Consider the following 17,296-nt stretch of genomic DNA (forward strand, 5'->3'; position numbering starts at 1 on the left):
AATCAAGCTGATAATAAACTTATTTATTCCAAGAAAATAGCATTAAATGAAAAGCAAATTGTTAAAATACAGAATTATTGCAATCGTTAGGCGAACGGTTAGCCAGTGTCGCCAACTAATTTACTTATTTGAATATTTTGCAGTTTCCGTTGCAGGTGCCCCAACATGAAGAATTTTTTTTTTAATTTCAAATTGCTATCAAACTACTCTACAATTTTGTTATTAATGTTCTAAAATGGCTGAATTTGTAAACTGCAACAAGTGTTTCTCGACATACAACCCAGACGTTGCTTTTTACGTGGCAAACTGTGGTCATATGCAATGTGAACCTTGCATATCAAAATCGGGTAATTACTAGCGAACCTTCTTCCGATTTACTAGTAACAATTTTGTTACAGATAAGACAAAATGTGTCGTATGCAATTCACCTTCGGACTTAATCCCCTTAAATAATAATCTGGCACCCGAACTGCAGCCATTCTTTCGTTCAGTAGGCGATCTCTTCGACAAAGCGAGACAGGTAGCTACCGTTAATGATTCTCGTTACAAACGCTCTTCTAGGTGAACAAGTTCCAAGATTTCAACAAAAATCTAGTTATAAAAAGTCTAACGGATAAGTACAAACTTATGAAGACAAAAGTGTACAAATGTTACAAACTTATGCAGGACGCAAAAAAGGAAAACGAAAAGCTGCGATTACATATACAGGTAATACGTAAGTAAATTCTATTTCATAAGCTCGTCTTTATAGAATCTGGCTAAAACCCTACCCACAAGCACACCCGCAACTGCAGGTGTACCAGCAATATTCCCTTCACCGGGAAATTCGGTAATTTCGTCCATATTTCCCAAGCATCGGAGTGGTACAGCACTCTCTCGACCGGGGCAACAAGTAAACACTCCCTGGAATAATTCTTCAAAGGCTAAACAGGCGCCTCACATGAGTAATGGACCTCCCATGTCTAATGTAAGAATTGAGGTAATACCAATATCTAAGTATCGGTAGTTTTATATGTGGGATATAGTGAAATATGGCTTTTGTGATTAGTGCCTCTGCAGACTTAAAAATACAGGCGCATACAAATTTTAAATGTATCACAACTCAAATCACATCCTTGGATGTTTTCAGGTCAGTCATTCATTTATGACACCTTCCCAGTCGTCAATGGGAGAGAACACAATCGAGGAGTCATTTGATCAAAGAACGCCGATCCCAAGAATTCCCAATTCTGTCAAGGCTCCACTACCTGCAAGACCTGTGGTAATGATGCCCATGGCTCGTCACCTCAAGTTAGATTCGAAAAATAAACCTCGCTAGAGGTTCTGAACAAAGAAGCTGTCAAAGAATTTAATCAAATAGGTTCATTATTACTACAATTCTTTTTAATTTGGATTGAGGAATAAATTGTTTAAATTCAATTTATAAATATTATTCAATGTAACTGTTTATTAAGAATAATTTGATCTTTATTTATAAACTGATGTAATAATTGGTATAGAAATAAAAAAAAACTTGGACGACCTTTGATGGTTTTCACAACTGTTTTTCACTTAATTTGAGAAATGAGAAACCCAAAGCTAGATCTGGAACCCTCCAGTAACAGTAAATAAGAGGGTTAATTAGAAAATAATGATAATACTAATAATGATGGAATGCATAACATATTATAACAATATTAACAAAATATGTAGCACGTGGTGGGCTTCGAGAGGCAAGTTAAAAACAAGTTTTGGGAGCAATGGGTCAGGTAAGCAGGGTGAAATACACAGGATGTGACTCATCTTTGGTGCAATAAAATCCTCCTGTTAAGAGCACGATGGAAAATTACATGGTCTTGTAGGGCAAATTCAACACTACAACAAATATGCGGAAATCGGAGAATTGCAGCTCATATAACATTATGGAATACGTTTTAGTACTGGTATGAACTGTTGAATTACCTAAAAGTACCTCTGTTACGAAGTCATTCTTGGTGAGGTATTCAACGACCCGTTGGTGGCCGACATGAAATCCAATTATTAAGAGCCATTAGGTACCTTTAAGGCTGTTTACAAGATGGTCGTAAAATAAATAACGACAATAAAAAATGTTCAATTTTATTCAATGCTAAAAATCTTCACAAAAGTACATAGAAATGCGAGTTTGCTACTTACACGAAAAAGTCCAGTAGATATTCAACCGATCCATATTGCAACACCATCCTAAGTATACATAATTAGTAAAGAATGATCAAAATTGTAATGGGTATACTTACCTACAGACTTAAATTTCAGTTGAAGTATGCAGTAACATGAAGAGTAACATTCACATTTTAATTTTATTTATAGGTTAGGTTAAATTTACTGACAAATGACAGTACTACCAACCCCAAATTGTAAGTTTTGAAAATTATGATATTTATATAATTTATCTCTTAATAACATTGTAACAATTTCTCCTTGATTGTTAAATAATGCTTTGATTTATTAGGAATAGGATTAGTTTACTTTAACTAGGAATGCTTTCTTCCGACTTTCTGGAATTCAAAAGATTGTGATCCATTTCCTTTACCACAACAAAATAAATTCTTTCGAATTTTCAATTTAGCCACTTTTGAGAATTTTCTAAAAATGGCCGAATTTGTGATCTGCAACAAGTGTCTGTCCACGGACAATTCAAATGTGCCTTTTTACTTCACAACCTGCGGTCATCTGCAATGTGAAGGTTGCGTAGCAAAGTCGGGTAGTGTGTGCAAAAAGTCCAAGTCGATTACTGCTACTAACAGTTTTCTTGTAGACAAGACCAAGTGCGTAGTATGCAAGCTACCTACCGACCTAAAACCTTTAACTAATCTGGGACCAGAAATGCAGCCATTTTTTAACTCAATCTGCGATGTTTTGGATCAAGCAAAACAGGTTCCGTTGTAGTAAGCCGATCCTCTGTTACATAAAATGCTATTGTAGGTCTCTACCTTCCAAGATTATAATAAGAATTTAATCACACAAAGTTTAACTGATAAACACAGACTTGTCAAACAAAAATTGTATAAATGCTATAAAACACTGCAGGGCATGAAAAAAGAAAATGCTATGCTTCGTTTAGTGATACAGGTATTCGACTAAATTATTTCTATTTTACATAGGTATTCTGTTTATAGAATATGGTTAAAACGGCGCCTGCGGGCTCGCCTATGGCAGGTGTACTTTCCCCTGGAAATTCGGATATATCATCAATTTTCTCAAGACGACCGAGTTCGGTTGCATTTTCCCTACCAGGACAACCAACAAGTACTGCTTGGAATAATTCTTCCAAAAATGTTAGTCCCATGTTTAATCCATCATTGGAGGTAAGACCCATATGTTTTTATATCTGGGACATCGAGATGTGGTCAGATGGTCCCCAAATATTTGATTAAGAGGATGTAAACACCTGCTCTTAAATGCTTCCCCTATTTTCAGGACAGTCGCTCCTTTATGATCCCTTCCCAATCGTCAGTGAGCGCGAATGTCATCGAGGATTCATTTGATGATCGAAGAATTTCCAATTCGGCCAGTGTCTCACAACAAAGATCTTCGCTAATGAAGTATATGAGTCAGCTCAATTTAGCTTCTAAAGATAAACCTTCTTAGGAAAAATCACTGAGTTCCAATTTATTTGCTTCTAAGTAAAATTGTATTCAGAATTAATTTTTTTTTCGTTGTTTAGCTTAATTCTCCACTAAGAATTATTTTAATCTTTGTTTAGATTGTAGTGTTGTTTATGTAATATTCTGTAGAAAAAATGTAATAAAGTTGAGTTCATCCTTTCAGAAATTTACGAAGATTTAAATGTGCATTGTAAGTGTTTGCAATCCCTTATAGTAGGTAGTGATTATGTGCCAATGGCCCATTTATGAATAAAAGGGAGCATATGCTTATACTTGCAAAATTCAAAGTAAATACTCATAAGTGCCACTTCACACTGGGCTCCTCGGCAGTTCTGCACTGCGTCCCGGCCCTCTGCTCAGCAGTGCGGGTAAGCAGCGCTGTCACGTCGCCCAGTGTGAAGGGCACTTACGAGTATTTATACTTTGAATTTTGCAAGTATAAGTATATGCTCCCTTTTATTCATATGGACCAATGTCTTTAATTTGTTCATTCATCTTCACTAATTTTTTGGAAAATATAGTTATAAGTTATATAATATTTAGCATTTGTACATTTCGCCTGACTAGTGATGATCTTTGATGCAGGATGTCACACAGGACCTGCTATTTTTATATAGCTTATAGCTATACAAATAAAAATGCATGTTTGTGTATCTGTAAGCCGTTCATCCGATTGCAATAAAACTTTGGGAAATGATTCAACGTATGGCCGCGAAGGTTTCTTATTTAGTAAAATACTTCCCGAAATTCCCATGGGAACGCGAACGGGGAAAAATGGAATTTAGGTTTTACATTCGAAACTGCGACAGATAGAGACATTTAGAACATAGGTTTATTTGAAGGTGCGTAAAGGTGGTACTCCGAAAGGATATCCCGAAATTAGCACGGGGACGGGAACGACATGGACTAATAGGCGGTACGAATTCACCGAGAACGACTGTCAAAAAATAGTAAATATGGAATAATAATAGTTTTAATTTTAATTGATTCATAAACTTTACACGATAGTACCTATTATGGTAAGTGACCTCAACGGCTCCGCTGCTCCTTTGGAACTCTTGATTAAATTTTCAATAACCGCTTGATGAATGTGGCTTACCTAATTCCATTGCCTCGTTTCGCTCCCAGAATTCCCTCGGGCGTGAGGCAATCCAATCACAGACCTCGTCCTGAGAGAAACGTGGAAATTGCACGGCGACATGTTAACCATGGTGGCAGTCTCGTCCTCTTGATGTGCCTGTTGGCATTTACAGCCTCATCCACGCCACCAATGCACTCCTCCGCATTCTTCACATTCCATTGTCGTACAAGGACTAGTGTCGTTCCCAGAATCGTGCCCCCACATTTTGACTTTGGTGTAGCTGAAACTGTTGCCACTTCAGTCCTACGGCGGTCGAAAACGTACACCTTGTATCCATCTCATCCACTTCCAGAATTAATACTAAATTATTAATTATCAGAGGACAAACACATTAGAATGACATTTCAGGAAGTTACGACAATTATCAAAAAACTTCCCCTTTCGTCACGCCGGCCTTCTTTCATGTTTCTTTCCACCCGTGTCTTTATTTCCCACTCATTTTCCTTCACACCTCGTTTCGTACTCGTCATGTACGTTTGACACCACCTTCAAGTCATATCCTCACTCTTCCTTCACGCGTGCTATAGTCAGTTTAGTCTCCTTTATGCCTCCTCGACCCTTAAAACCGCTCGTTTATGATTGTCCACGCTTACACCTTTTACTTTCATACTCTTCCGAATTACTGTCTCCTGCACACCTTCTTGCTTGCCACCTCTTCTTCCTTCGCGTGCTTTTTCTGTGTCCACCTTTCAACGCCTCTTTCATGTTTCTTTGCGACTCCTTCGTAATTCGTCACTTTTTGTTCTACATCTTACATCTTCCTTTGGGTTTCCATCGATCACCTCTCCTTCACTCATCTTGCGCCCTTCCTTCGCGCATTTCTTTCGTGCCTCCATTATTCCTTCTTCTCTCTTTCTTTGCTCCATTCTTAACGTTTTCTCTATGTCCCATTTTAAATTGTAACGCACCCATTTTGCGCCTTCACAACCGCAACCCACTTACTTAGCACGCAGCACGTGCACGCACGTGCCAACTAAGGGTGCGAAAGCAACACTAACCTATATCCTAACCAGCAGAGGCACCAGCAAAACACACATCCTATTCGAATTGACCTACACGACCAAGCCGGGGAGGACCCTCAGCAAGTAGTGCCTAGCAAGGAAAGGGGCCAAATTGTCCACGAATAGCACGACTCGCTCCCCGTCTGTGGTGTAGAGGGAACGCTACAACGAAGGCATTTAATCAAAAACCACCCGGATTATTGCAAACCCCAGCGTCCGTCAGACGACTCGAAACATTGGCGATGCACCCCTCCCTGAAAGACCGAACCAAAAACGATGGATCCCAGTAACCGAAGACATTGTGACGAAATGGATTGATCTTTTCGGCCTGGTGAAAACCGGCAGTAAATCCTGCGCTAATACGCTAATCTCAGAAATTTTCCTTCGCTATGGAGCCCCTAGAAGAATTATTAGCAACAATAGCACCCAATTGATCAGCAATAACGTGGTGCAAATACATCACCCATTGCCTAGGAATCCACCGGATCTATCACTCCCTTTTACCGCCTACAATCAAACCCAGGGGAGAGAAAAAACCGGGATCTAAAAACTCAATTGTGGGCATTCTAGTAGAAAGATAACTTTCGAACTGGCCCGACAAACTATCACCGATCCGTTTTGCGATGAACATGGGACGCGAACTCAGAACGGCGGAGGACTGCTACTGGAACCCCGGTACGTCGTATATCTCATACACCTCACGGATATCCTCAGGGAAGCCCGCCTAAATCAAGAGGAAGAGCACACCAAAGGGAAGGAAACCAAAGCGGAAAGGACCGTACAAGGTTCTCCAGGGCCTCTCCCCCACAACCATACGTAGTCAAAGACAAAGACACAAGAACCGCGGCGCTAGGTGCATACCATACCTACTACAGTCCTAACCCCATAAAATGGACCCATTGAACCAAACATAAGCCTATCCGACTCATAAGGAAACGAGGCCGCCCTAGGAAGACACTCTCAAATTCTAATACTAAACCAGGGACCGGGACGTTCTCCTGTCCAGTAGGGCGAGATTGTAATGCACTCATTTTGCGCCTACACAACGGCAACCCACTTAGCACAGTTACCATAAGGGTATGTTGAAGTTGAATCTTTATAGGTGTAGAGAGTTTTATGAAGAAATAAAAATAAACTGTTAGAGCTCCTTCCAAGGTACCGTTAAGCTTTCTCCAATACTCCTTCGCGCGTGCTTCATGTCTCATTTACGCCTTCTTTTGTAACCTTTCCTCCACGACTTTTGTACTCTTCTTTCGGACCTCCTTATACGCTCACGTCTTCTTTCTTATTTAATCAACTTTCCTTTTCGTCTCGTTTTTTCCGAGGTTTTTTCTGATCAACTATTCTTCATTTTTTTATATATTCTTTTTGCCTTCTTTATCTGTCATCCACTCTTAGACATTTCATACTTCCATATCTTCTTTCAAAGGATCTCAACTCCAAGTCACACTTTCATCCGTTTTTCGCATTTTTTGTAGATATATATCCCTCTTTCACTCCTCCTTCTGTAACGCATTTTTTCTTCACGCCCTTCACTATCTAATTGTGAACAACCTCCACTCTACTTTCAAGATTTCTTTCTTCCCATCTTTCTCAGACCTTCGCGCTTTGATTACACTTTTATAACGCGCTCCATTCATGCCTCCTCTGCGAACCTGTAAATAGAGCTTATTTATGTAAGTGAATTTTCCTTGGGGGCGGAAAGGCATGTACAGGGTGTCCCAGATTACCTAAGTGCAACTGCAGAGGTAAGTAACTTTGATATTATTGCAGACAAAGATTAGGTTCTGAGCCTAGACATGTCAATTATTATACCTATATAAATCCCATCAATATTAAAAACTCCTCAATACTCAAGATTATCACGATATTGTTCTTATAATGTTATTTCATTTTACTAGCACAGTAGCTACATAAATGTTTGCATCATTGTGTAATAATAACATCAATAAACTTTCTACATACGTTTCACAAGCGTAAATAAAATCTAGGAACCGATAATATTACACATAAATTACCCGTGGTAATTGAAACACGTTTCCATAGACTTCAAAAGCGTTTTTGATGTCGGAAAATGTATGTCATGTTCGCATGGCATCCGTGTTCGGAATGTTGACAAATACTCGCATGCCAGGATGCAATATTATGGGATATTGCAATACCTGCGTAATTATTGTAGGTATAGGTACATAGTACAAAGCTACCACTAAATTTTTCAAAACTAAATGCTTCTGCGTTAGGGTGAAACATTTTTAAATATATTTCTTTAGCTATTTCAGCATAGTAAGAAAGTTATCTAGGGGAGTGTGGTACAAAATGATCCCCCTAAGAGACAACAGATATAAAAAACGCCTCGACTAAGAATGTAGTCTTCTTTTTTATTTTTTCTGATAGCCAAGTCTGCCTGCCTATTATTTAGTAAAGGTAGATTTTAATGAAATAGTAAGATATTTGTCTATATGCATTTTTAACAATGTGTACAAAAGGATCATTTTAAAGACCCAGTTGGCTAAAATGATCCCTAGGGCGGGGGTAATATGATCCCCTGGGATCATTTTAAACCGCTGTTAAACTCAGGCAAAATCGAAAAATGAAATTGTCACTAAAGTTTATTTTAATTTCAGTAAACGTATAAATCCAAACAAAATTGTGTATTCACAATTGATACATACAAGATAGACAACAAAATAAGTAATGAAAGATGTTAGGAAATAATGCAGGTAAAATGATCCCGGGATCATTTTTCCCTCCTACGAAGGGATCGTTTTACCCTAAATGTCTAAATTAAGAAAACATCAAAATATAATATTATGTTATCAGTTAAAACTATAGACAACCTGATGAGTAATGTTGCTCATTTATACCAGAAGCGAATACAAACACGTATCACATTATATACACATGCAGTAAAACTATACAATATTAAAAGTACTGCTTACCTTACATCAAACAAGACGATTTCGGTTTCTTTGCAACAAAATATTTGCTAATGCTTACAACGACATGACACTTTTAGAGAATGCTACTTCCTTGGCGGGCAACACGATTCAAACCTAAATTACTAGATAGAACTGCTGTAGTCGTTAAACCAGACGGTGATCGTTTTACCTTGAGGGATCGTTTTATACTACTATCCCCTAATCCCCTAGTTCGGATTTTTTCCAATAGCATTACGTTTCAGTTATGTTTCTATACCTCGGTAATCAGGAAAAAGAGGTAGGATCTAAAACCTATAGGCTATCAAACTAGCTCGCTCATCCCTTGCGTTGCTGTTAAGCGGGGCCACCCAGGGGAGGCCAAAAAATCTAATACATGGACGAAATACCTTCGTAAAGTTACACTCGAAAATCGAGCTAATAACAACTCACAACAGAGCGTAAATACTCCGAACATGCAGTTGTGTAGTCGCCTTTTACGACACGCAGTGTCTTCTGCGGTAGGGTTATTCTTTCCCGACCCTACACGGGCAAAACGGTCCCCCCAATCAAACTAAGAAACAAAAAAATAATAATAATACTAATCTGCACACGGGGCAGTTATTCGTTGCACCTGTACGTTTTTTGTAAGGATTTTTCTAAAATTTCTACCATAAGATATCAACCTCAAGCCATTTGGATCAGAAATGGAATCTTAGGTGCAATTAGAAGCTTGAAAATTAAAATTTATTAAGTCTTTTAATTTTGTTCTCCACACAAGCTTTTCAAAATTGAAATAACATTCTTCTCCGATGTTTCTCCACAGATTTATACCCCTTCATGGTACTGAGGCAATATTTAATGTAATTTTCCGTTTTGCAAATATTTTAAATAATACCCGCTTAACTTGCACAGTGTGGGTCTATGAACACCAGCAATGACGCTATTTTTTTAAAGAGAGATATAAAAAAAATTAAAAATGCAGTTTCATTAAAAACCTGGTGGAATGCAAATAACTGATTTTTAAACTACCTCCACCACCCGCTTAAGCAGAAGCCATACTGACATACCAATTTTAAACGAAAATACCCCACCTGCGATACCTCTTTGGAAAGCTTATTAAACATGATTGTCACTTTTCATAAAACAAGTAGGGTGAACTCAAAAACTAACCTCAAATTCAAGAAAAAGCTTTTATTTCAACGCAGAGCTGGGCAGAATACTTCCAAAAAGTATTTGAATACTAAATAGTAAATACTTTACACAAATCAAAGGTATTTGAATACTAAATACTTTTACGTCCAGCACAAGCGAATACTAGATACAGATACATTGAAAAGTATTCAAATACTTTAGAATGTATTCGAATACTTTCAAAAGTATTCTAATACAGTAGAACCCCGATTATCCGTGCCCAATGGGACCGGATGGCGCACGGATAATTGAAAAGCACGGATAATTCAAACAATTTATTGTTTCTTAGGGTAGGCATACGTATGTATACTAAAAATATAAGAAAAAAATCAAACTAAGGTATGTACAATAAATTCTACAAAAAAGTTCATAACACAATGAAAAAAAAACAGAATTCTAGATAAGGTCTAACACAAGTACAGTTGCAACTTACATGTAGCACGCAGTCAAATGCGCTAATGCTAAATGGCTAAATTCCGCTTAACCTGCATCGGCTGATGAAAGATAATTCTCTGAGCATGCGCGCACTCGGTATTACAGCCTGCGTCTCCCTCATGGACTAGCGAAAATTCTCGTAAAGTGATTTACGGCAATGGTATTTCAATTAAAACTTTAAAAATGTAATTTCAAAAACGCGCAAGCATGGCACGGATAATCCGCATCACGGATAATTCGCGCATGGATAATCGGGGTTCTACTGTACTATCAAAGGTATTCGAATACTATAAAAAGTATTCGAATACTTTGAAAAGTATTCAAATACTTGTCACTCAAATACATTAAAAATTTAAAATAGTATACTAGATAAAAGTCTTAATACTACTTAAAAAATCAAATTATACTTTGTATGGGGTTAGCTTTTTTTATATTTCTATTGTTAGGTATATACAAATTTAAGGGGAGTAAAAGCGTAATATTATTATTATAGTATAGGAGGTACCTACCAGGACCTTTCTTATACCAGTTATATCCTTAAGAATACGTGTACCAGTTTTCAAAGCGATCGTACGTACGTCGTGCACATGATACATACGCATTTCTGAAATTAATCCTAGCGATTTTGGAATAGATCAATTTTTGACCATCCGTTTGTCCGTGTGCATGATAGTTTGTTTAGAAACGTGCCATCGCTTTGAAAATTGGTACACATGGTCTTAAGGATATAAGAAAGGTCCCCATTGTTTTTAAGTTACGTAGACTATCGAGTCAAAAAGTTTCACTCCAGGATCTTTCGGTGTATTCAGTTGTATCGGGTTTTTATATTTGATTTTGTGACAATGGAAACTTTCCCTAAACATTTCTAAATTGTTCTCAAATATTTGAATGACTTAAAAGTACCTACTGCCTTATTTTTTGAGGCCGGAAAAAAAATGTCTGAGATCGACCGGGAAAAACATTTCCTTATAGAATTTGGCCCGTAGAATCCATAATTTCAAACAGTTCCAAGATTGGGCTACTAGTTCAAAAGTTACAGCCCTTTGAATTTTTTTCGACATTGGTTTCTAGTCTATAAATTTTGATTGAGAAGTCTGATCGAAAAAGTACGAATTGTTTTGGATTCTACGCATCAAAATTAATAAGAAAAAGTATTTTCCCGAGAAATTTTGGTGCACTCCATTTTTGGTAAAAAAGGAAGGTTGTACACTGCCTTTTTTTGAGGCCCGAAGAAACAATTGTCTCAGATCGACCCTTTCTTATAGAATGTGGCCTGTGGAATCCATAATTTCAAACGGTTCCAAGATTGGGCTACTAGTTCTATAGTTACAGCCCTTTGAATTTTCTTTCGAAATTGGTTTCTAGTCGATAACTTTTGATTGAGAAGTCTGATCGAAAAAGTACGAATTGTTTTGGATTCTACGCACCAAAATTAATAAGAAAAAGTGTTTTCCCGAGTAATTTTGGTGCACTCCATTTTTGGTAAAAAAAGGAAGGTTGTACACTGCCTTTTTTTGAGGCCCGAAGAAAAAATTGTCTCAGATCGACGCGGAAAAAATTTTTCTTATAGAATGTGACCTGTAGAATCCATAATTTCAAACAGTTCCAAGATTGGGCCACTAGTTCAAAAGTTACAGCCCTTTGAATTTTCTTTCGAAATTGGTTTCTAGTCTATAACTTTTGATTGAGAAGACTGATCGAAAAAGTACGAATTATTTTGGATTCTACGCGCCAAAATTAATAAGAAAGTGTTTTCCCGAGTAATTTTGGTGCAGTCGATTTTTGGTAAAAAAGGAAGGTTGTACACTGCCTTTTTTTGAGGCCTGAAGAAAAAGTTGTCTCAAATCGACCCGGAAAAAAATTTTCTTATAGAATGTGGCCTGTAGAATCCATAATTTCAAACAGTTCCAAGTCGGTTGTCGGCGAAGCCGTTGCCGATATCTCGAGTGCCACCAGGAAATTCTCACACCTTGCTCCTGGTGAAGGACCATCGCCATTGGATCCAAGGATCTTACGGGTAAACGGTAACGGTAAACAGAATTGCTGCACACCGCAAAACAACTATTTCCCAAAACGAGAACGGAAGCAAAAATGTCATTAATCAACTATAGCTATAAGAAATCGAAACCAAGTAACGATTACAAATTAAATCTTCTTTAAGTAATTGCTCAGTTCCCTGTCAACCCACAAAAACCTGAACAACTAAGAGCGAAGCTGTCAGATTGCGTATGGTAGATTTTGAATGTGGGAAAGGAAGCTATAGCTAACATCCCAATAGGGCATTGAAAAACCCTATATATTGGTAGTTTCCTCACTAATTTGAATTTTTGTTTATCACAGTTAGTTGCAGTAATTGCGACTGAAATGTCCATAGCACGCGATGAACGCTTTAACCCTGTCCAAAATTTCGTCAGAAGATCACCTCGCATCACCTTGAAGGGGTCCTAATTACATATTATTGTAAATAGATATCATTACAAGAAAGTTTAAACAATTGAAAATGTAAATGCGAACCTTTTAGCTCGGTGGATGCTATTCACCTGTTTAGGTTAATGATTTGACGTCAGAATTACACAATTTTTAAACGAGAAAACAATAATAAACCTTGGACGATGATACATAAAGGTCTCTCGATGTCATTATAAAGTGAGCATTTATAACAATGCGCTAAAAAATTAACATTGCGATCTTAAATCCTAAGTCATACAGAAAAAATATTTGGTGTCACATATTATGGGAATTTTTCAGTCGTCAATTTTGCATTTGAAGCAGGGCATTAGAAATTAAAGCGCCCCCTTCACATACATTTACGAGATGACGTTTCCCCAGCGAGCGCGCTGTCGAGAAAACTCGTCAAAGTCAAGTTTACCGCTTTACCTTTTGTGCTACCTACGTTTAATGTGATTCTTAGTTCAAATAAAACTTGGAAACGTCAAATTTATATTTCATGTTTATACATTGTAATGCAGAAGACGTTTTTGAAGACTGTATAAAGAAACAGAATAAAACGCTATGTTGCGGCAGGTTCCCCAAAGTGCATTCCGCATTTATTTTATGGTAAAGCAACTCAAACGCATCTGGCATGGTATGTGTCTTCCTCGTGTTTTACGGATGTAGAAAATAAAATGAAAACAATCGCTTGAAGTTTGTGTAAGAGAATGCCAAACTTTTTACAGATTGATGAATGATACTTCAACGTACATTTGTCTGGCACTGGATGGTGAACGATGTATTATTTGGATATCATGCATTTGCTCGCACTCGAACTTTTGATCTACACAGTCCCAAATAAATCAAACGAGTTTAGGGATGTGACATTTACTGAAGATTTTAATCATCCACATTGCACAAATAAGAAATATTTACCCAAAACTTTGGAAATCTTGTTCGAGTAACGAGTAAATAACAAAGAAATAATACTTACCTACCGAAAAATTAACTAGGTACTCCAGCTAACAAAGAAGGAGACGAAGTCGAAGACCTGTTAATCTTACTGAAGCAAATTTGGTTGATGTGATGGAACAGCACCCAAAGAAAGATAAAGATTGACCGCAGGTAATTTGGTTTGAGCAATCGACAGCGAAGAGGAAACGCTATTCAAAGTAAAGTTATTGCCATGAATGAAGCAATTACTTTAGAAGAAAATGAAACATGGGTGCTGGTGTACAGCGACTATCTATATTGTAAAACCAAGTGGGTATCCGCATTTGTTATATCAGATCCAATGTCACTGAGTTCATATGTAGGTATATAATAAAATCTATATAACTCTCCTTGACAGTTACCTACTAAATTGTTCTTAAAGATATACAACACATGGACTGCTATTCGCCCTATGCTTTCAATACAAAATGGATGGTCACGAATAGAGGGCACTGTAGTCGTGGGTATGTGAATCTCAGGGTAAACTAAGGTCGTGTAAACACCACTAGGATCGCTTAAAGAGCAGCTTTATAGTAACCGCGTAGTACGGGAAGCTTTAAATACTCTTCATTATTTACTATACGTCCTCAAATCAGAATAAGTCTGCTTTTTTTGGGATATCTAGGCGATTAATTAATTGACGTTTGTTAATTTATAGGTTGACAGTCTCAAATCGTGTCTAATCGGACAATTTCGGACAGACTCGTTTACCCTGAAACTCACATACCCAGGCGATGTCCTTGACCATATTTTAGTTACAATTAGCAGTCCATGTACTATATGGTCTAAGTATACAACCCTTAATTTCACAAAGATAAAGGCACCATAGCCATAAGTATCTCATGTAAGAATGCAATTCGGTAAATAGCAATGCCATTTCGGTGTGTTGCCTAACCGTAGGGATAGGTTGCCACTTAACCACAATTTTATTCTGAATTTCAGAACTAAGAAACTGTAGAATTTCCTGAGAATCATTAGTGAGAATTTCTGCGGATGCTTTAAAATATAACGGAATACTATATACCTATGTGTGAATATAAGAAAATTATCTACCATGAATTCGTAAAGTATGCATAAACATATTAAGATCAGTGGGAAAAAAAATATTGGAGAATCTTAATTTGTTTGCTGAAATTTTTATGCGGACAAGGTTTTACGCGAGCTTGCTCCACCAACGCAGCGCACTGTACACTAGACCAAGATACAGTCTTCCTATCTCGAAAGGATCTCTGAAGAATATGGATAGAAATCTCTAAAAGTATATTTCAATATTTCTGAAGAGTATTTAATAAATATCTAAAGAATCCTAGAATCTTTGAGGCGAGCCTTTGGGGAATGCCTCAGAAGCTTCTCTAAAAATGACTTTATTTTTCATTTGCCTATTATATGCCAATTATATCTGTCATATGAGATATATAAAGCAGTCTATGACGCCCGAGGGCATAATGAGATGACAATCCATTATGCCCTCAAACTGCCTGTCAAATATATTGATGGAGTTGTGTAATAAAAAAAGATGCTACTTGATTCGTATGAAGCAGTAACAATAATCATTACATTTGTATATTGGAAACGCATTATTTGGAACGATGAAAAATAAAATTTTGTATGCACCTCAGGCATTACTCGATATTTAACCCTCGGGCGACTTAAATCCCTCGGGCTCTGTCGCCCTTGGCATAAATATCGTCTTAATGCCCTTGATACATAAATAACTATAACTATTAAATCTAAATTATACTCAGACGTCAAAAAACATTTGAGAATTTTAGTAACAATTTCCGTTTGATCTTCGAAAAATCTTTGAGATCGAATCTCTAATAATTAGGTACATAGCAAGATCTAATAGTATTTTACATTATTAGCCAGGTAAGTGAGTTTTTACTGGCGATAGGAGAAGTTGACTAGCGAGCCGTTAGGCGAGCTTGTCATCTCCTAGAGCCAGTAAAAACTATTACCTGGCGTATAATGTACAATATTTTATTTGTTACTCATTTGTAAACGTAAATAATTAGTTCTTAAATTAATCTTGAAGAAAGGTCTAAAATATCATGTTATCCATGTAACAGAGACTTCGCATTAATTCTGGCCAATGAAATTACTAGATTACTAACTTGTAAAATTTTTACAGGTCTGCTGTCAGTTTTACAAGTCTGCTGTCAGTTTTACAAGTCTGCTGTCAGTTTTACAAGTCAGTAGCGTTTAAACATGACGTTTACCCGTTTGCGTTTTGTCTTGTTAATCAACGTTTACAACTGAGTAACAAATAAAAGTATTATAGTATAGGTACTCGTACCTACAAAATACTCGAAAGGACTTTAATCTCCGAAACATTTTTGATATTTAGTTATACATTTTTGATTTACAAAGCTACATTTTTTCTAATGGAAACCATCCAAAAACGGCAGACTTTATTATAAAGGATCCTTTTCAACGACACGTGTATAGACACTATTTTTTTAATTTTCTATGCACATAGTATTTAATGTATGTTACGAAACCAATATCGGCAGATGCGTATAATCGGAATATTTATACAGGGTGGTAGCAGGGGCGGACTGGCCCGGGGGAGCGGGTGGCGATTGCCAACTGGTCTGTAGGTCATATTGGCCCGTTGGAAATTTATAAGTATGTGCTGTATTTAGTTTCTTGCGCTATTAATAACTTACTAACACGTTTCTCGCATTGGGGTTGATGTTAGGTTGTTCATTAAAAAATTCTGTTTTTATTTAAGTGTTTTACAATGAATTTTATCATTTTTTCTCGTATTTTGCAAGTGCTGAAACACAATTATAGGCGACTCGCCTCGTTTGTATATTTTGTTACTTTTAATTATCAGCTGCAATTTAAAAAAAACTATATTCTAATTGATTTTCGAGAAAGGAATACTTTAAAATGAAGCAAAAATGTTTTTGTGGTGCATCGCAGTGCTCCCCCCCCCCCTAAATCTTCATTACACTAATACTTTAATGGCCCGTAACCTATTCAATTCCACCTTGCCCGTAAGTACCCAGTCCGCCTCTGGGTGGCAGTGTGGCACAACTAAACCGAAGATACTGAATAACCCGAGGAATAACCTCGTAAGGCAATAGTTTTTGGAAAAAAAAACGCAAAAACAGGTCAATTTTGGTTGGAGTTCATCTTTTACCTTTCTACTTTAAAATTTACACCCCTATCAGTGTTGCCAACTCCTTCAAAAAACTTAAATTGAACACTGGGTCGAGTGACACATCATTGAAAATTTCTACACGCCTATATGGTTTATTTTAAGATATAGAACATTGATAATTTACCAGTTGCTCAGAATGGCGATAGCTTTAGATGGTTTTATGAATCTAAATTTTTGAGGTTTCATTATGCTGATTTCGGTTTATGTTCTTCAGGATTGTTTTGTGAAGCTTATTTCTTATGCACGTGTTCATTCACGTAAAAGCTAGAAAATTTGGCACCCTGTATCCTTTAAAGGACTCGCTCAAATTTGACAACTAAACCCATAGGCGTGTAGGAAATGAAGGCCGGAACACCCCTTTCCATTGACGAGTCACTCAACCCAACGTCCAA

At 37.1% G+C, this 17,296-nt stretch overlaps 2 protein-coding genes across 3 annotated transcripts; both read left to right on the forward strand.

The window, feature by feature from the left end:
- The first annotated feature begins 17 nt into the window (after window positions 1-17).
- LOC116176654 (probable E3 SUMO-protein ligase RNF212) lies at window positions 18-1,521 on the forward strand. Of its 2 annotated transcripts, none has more exons than XM_031495375.1 (5): window positions 18-347; window positions 399-520; window positions 562-708; window positions 752-967; window positions 1,130-1,521. In XM_031495375.1, exons 1-5 carry the CDS (start codon window positions 236-238, stop codon window positions 1,316-1,318), a joined length of 786 nt encoding a protein of 261 aa, XP_031351235.1. In that variant the 5' UTR covers window positions 18-235; the 3' UTR covers window positions 1,319-1,521. The 2 variants fall into 2 exon arrangements, with proteins under 2 accessions (XP_031351235.1, XP_031351234.1); XM_031495374.1 differs by having other exon boundaries at window positions 35-347; window positions 752-979.
- An 836-nt stretch (window positions 1,522-2,357) lies between these two features.
- On the forward strand, window positions 2,358-3,796 carry LOC116176655 (probable E3 SUMO-protein ligase RNF212). Its single transcript, XM_031495376.1, has 6 exons — window positions 2,358-2,375; window positions 2,471-2,722; window positions 2,777-2,895; window positions 2,944-3,090; window positions 3,138-3,326; window positions 3,439-3,796. Exons 2-6 carry the CDS (start codon window positions 2,611-2,613, stop codon window positions 3,607-3,609), a joined length of 738 nt encoding a protein of 245 aa, XP_031351236.1. The 5' UTR covers window positions 2,358-2,375; window positions 2,471-2,610; the 3' UTR covers window positions 3,610-3,796.
- Window positions 3,797-17,296: the final 13,500 nt, after the last annotated feature.

The sequence above is a fragment of the Photinus pyralis genome, unplaced genomic scaffold, assembly GCF_008802855.1.
Source record: "Photinus pyralis isolate 1611_PpyrPB1 unplaced genomic scaffold, Ppyr1.3 Ppyr1.4_LG7, whole genome shotgun sequence".
In the NCBI taxonomy this organism is placed as follows: domain Eukaryota; kingdom Metazoa; phylum Arthropoda; class Insecta; order Coleoptera; family Lampyridae; genus Photinus; species Photinus pyralis.

What these genes read in the sequence shown, in the direction of transcription:
- LOC116176654 (XM_031495374.1), top strand. Translation starts at nt 236, where the DNA reads ATGGCTGAATTTGTAAACTGCAACAAGTGTTTCTCGACATACAACCCA. An exon ending in TCTTCGACAAAGCGAGACAG is followed by an intron (nt 521 to 561) that starts GTAGCTACCGTT and finishes ACGCTCTTCTAG; the next exon opens with GTGAACAAGTTCCAAGATTT. An exon ending in AGCTGCGATTACATATACAG is followed by an intron (nt 709 to 751) that starts GTAATACGTAAG and finishes TCGTCTTTATAG; the next exon opens with AATCTGGCTAAAACCCTACC.
- LOC116176655 (XM_031495376.1), top strand. Translation starts at nt 2,611, where the DNA reads ATGGCCGAATTTGTGATCTGCAACAAGTGTCTGTCCACGGACAATTCA. An exon ending in TTTTGGATCAAGCAAAACAG is followed by an intron (nt 2,896 to 2,943) that starts GTTCCGTTGTAG and finishes ATGCTATTGTAG; the next exon opens with GTCTCTACCTTCCAAGATTA. An exon ending in TGTTTAATCCATCATTGGAG is followed by an intron (nt 3,327 to 3,438) that starts GTAAGACCCATA and finishes CCCTATTTTCAG; the next exon opens with GACAGTCGCTCCTTTATGAT.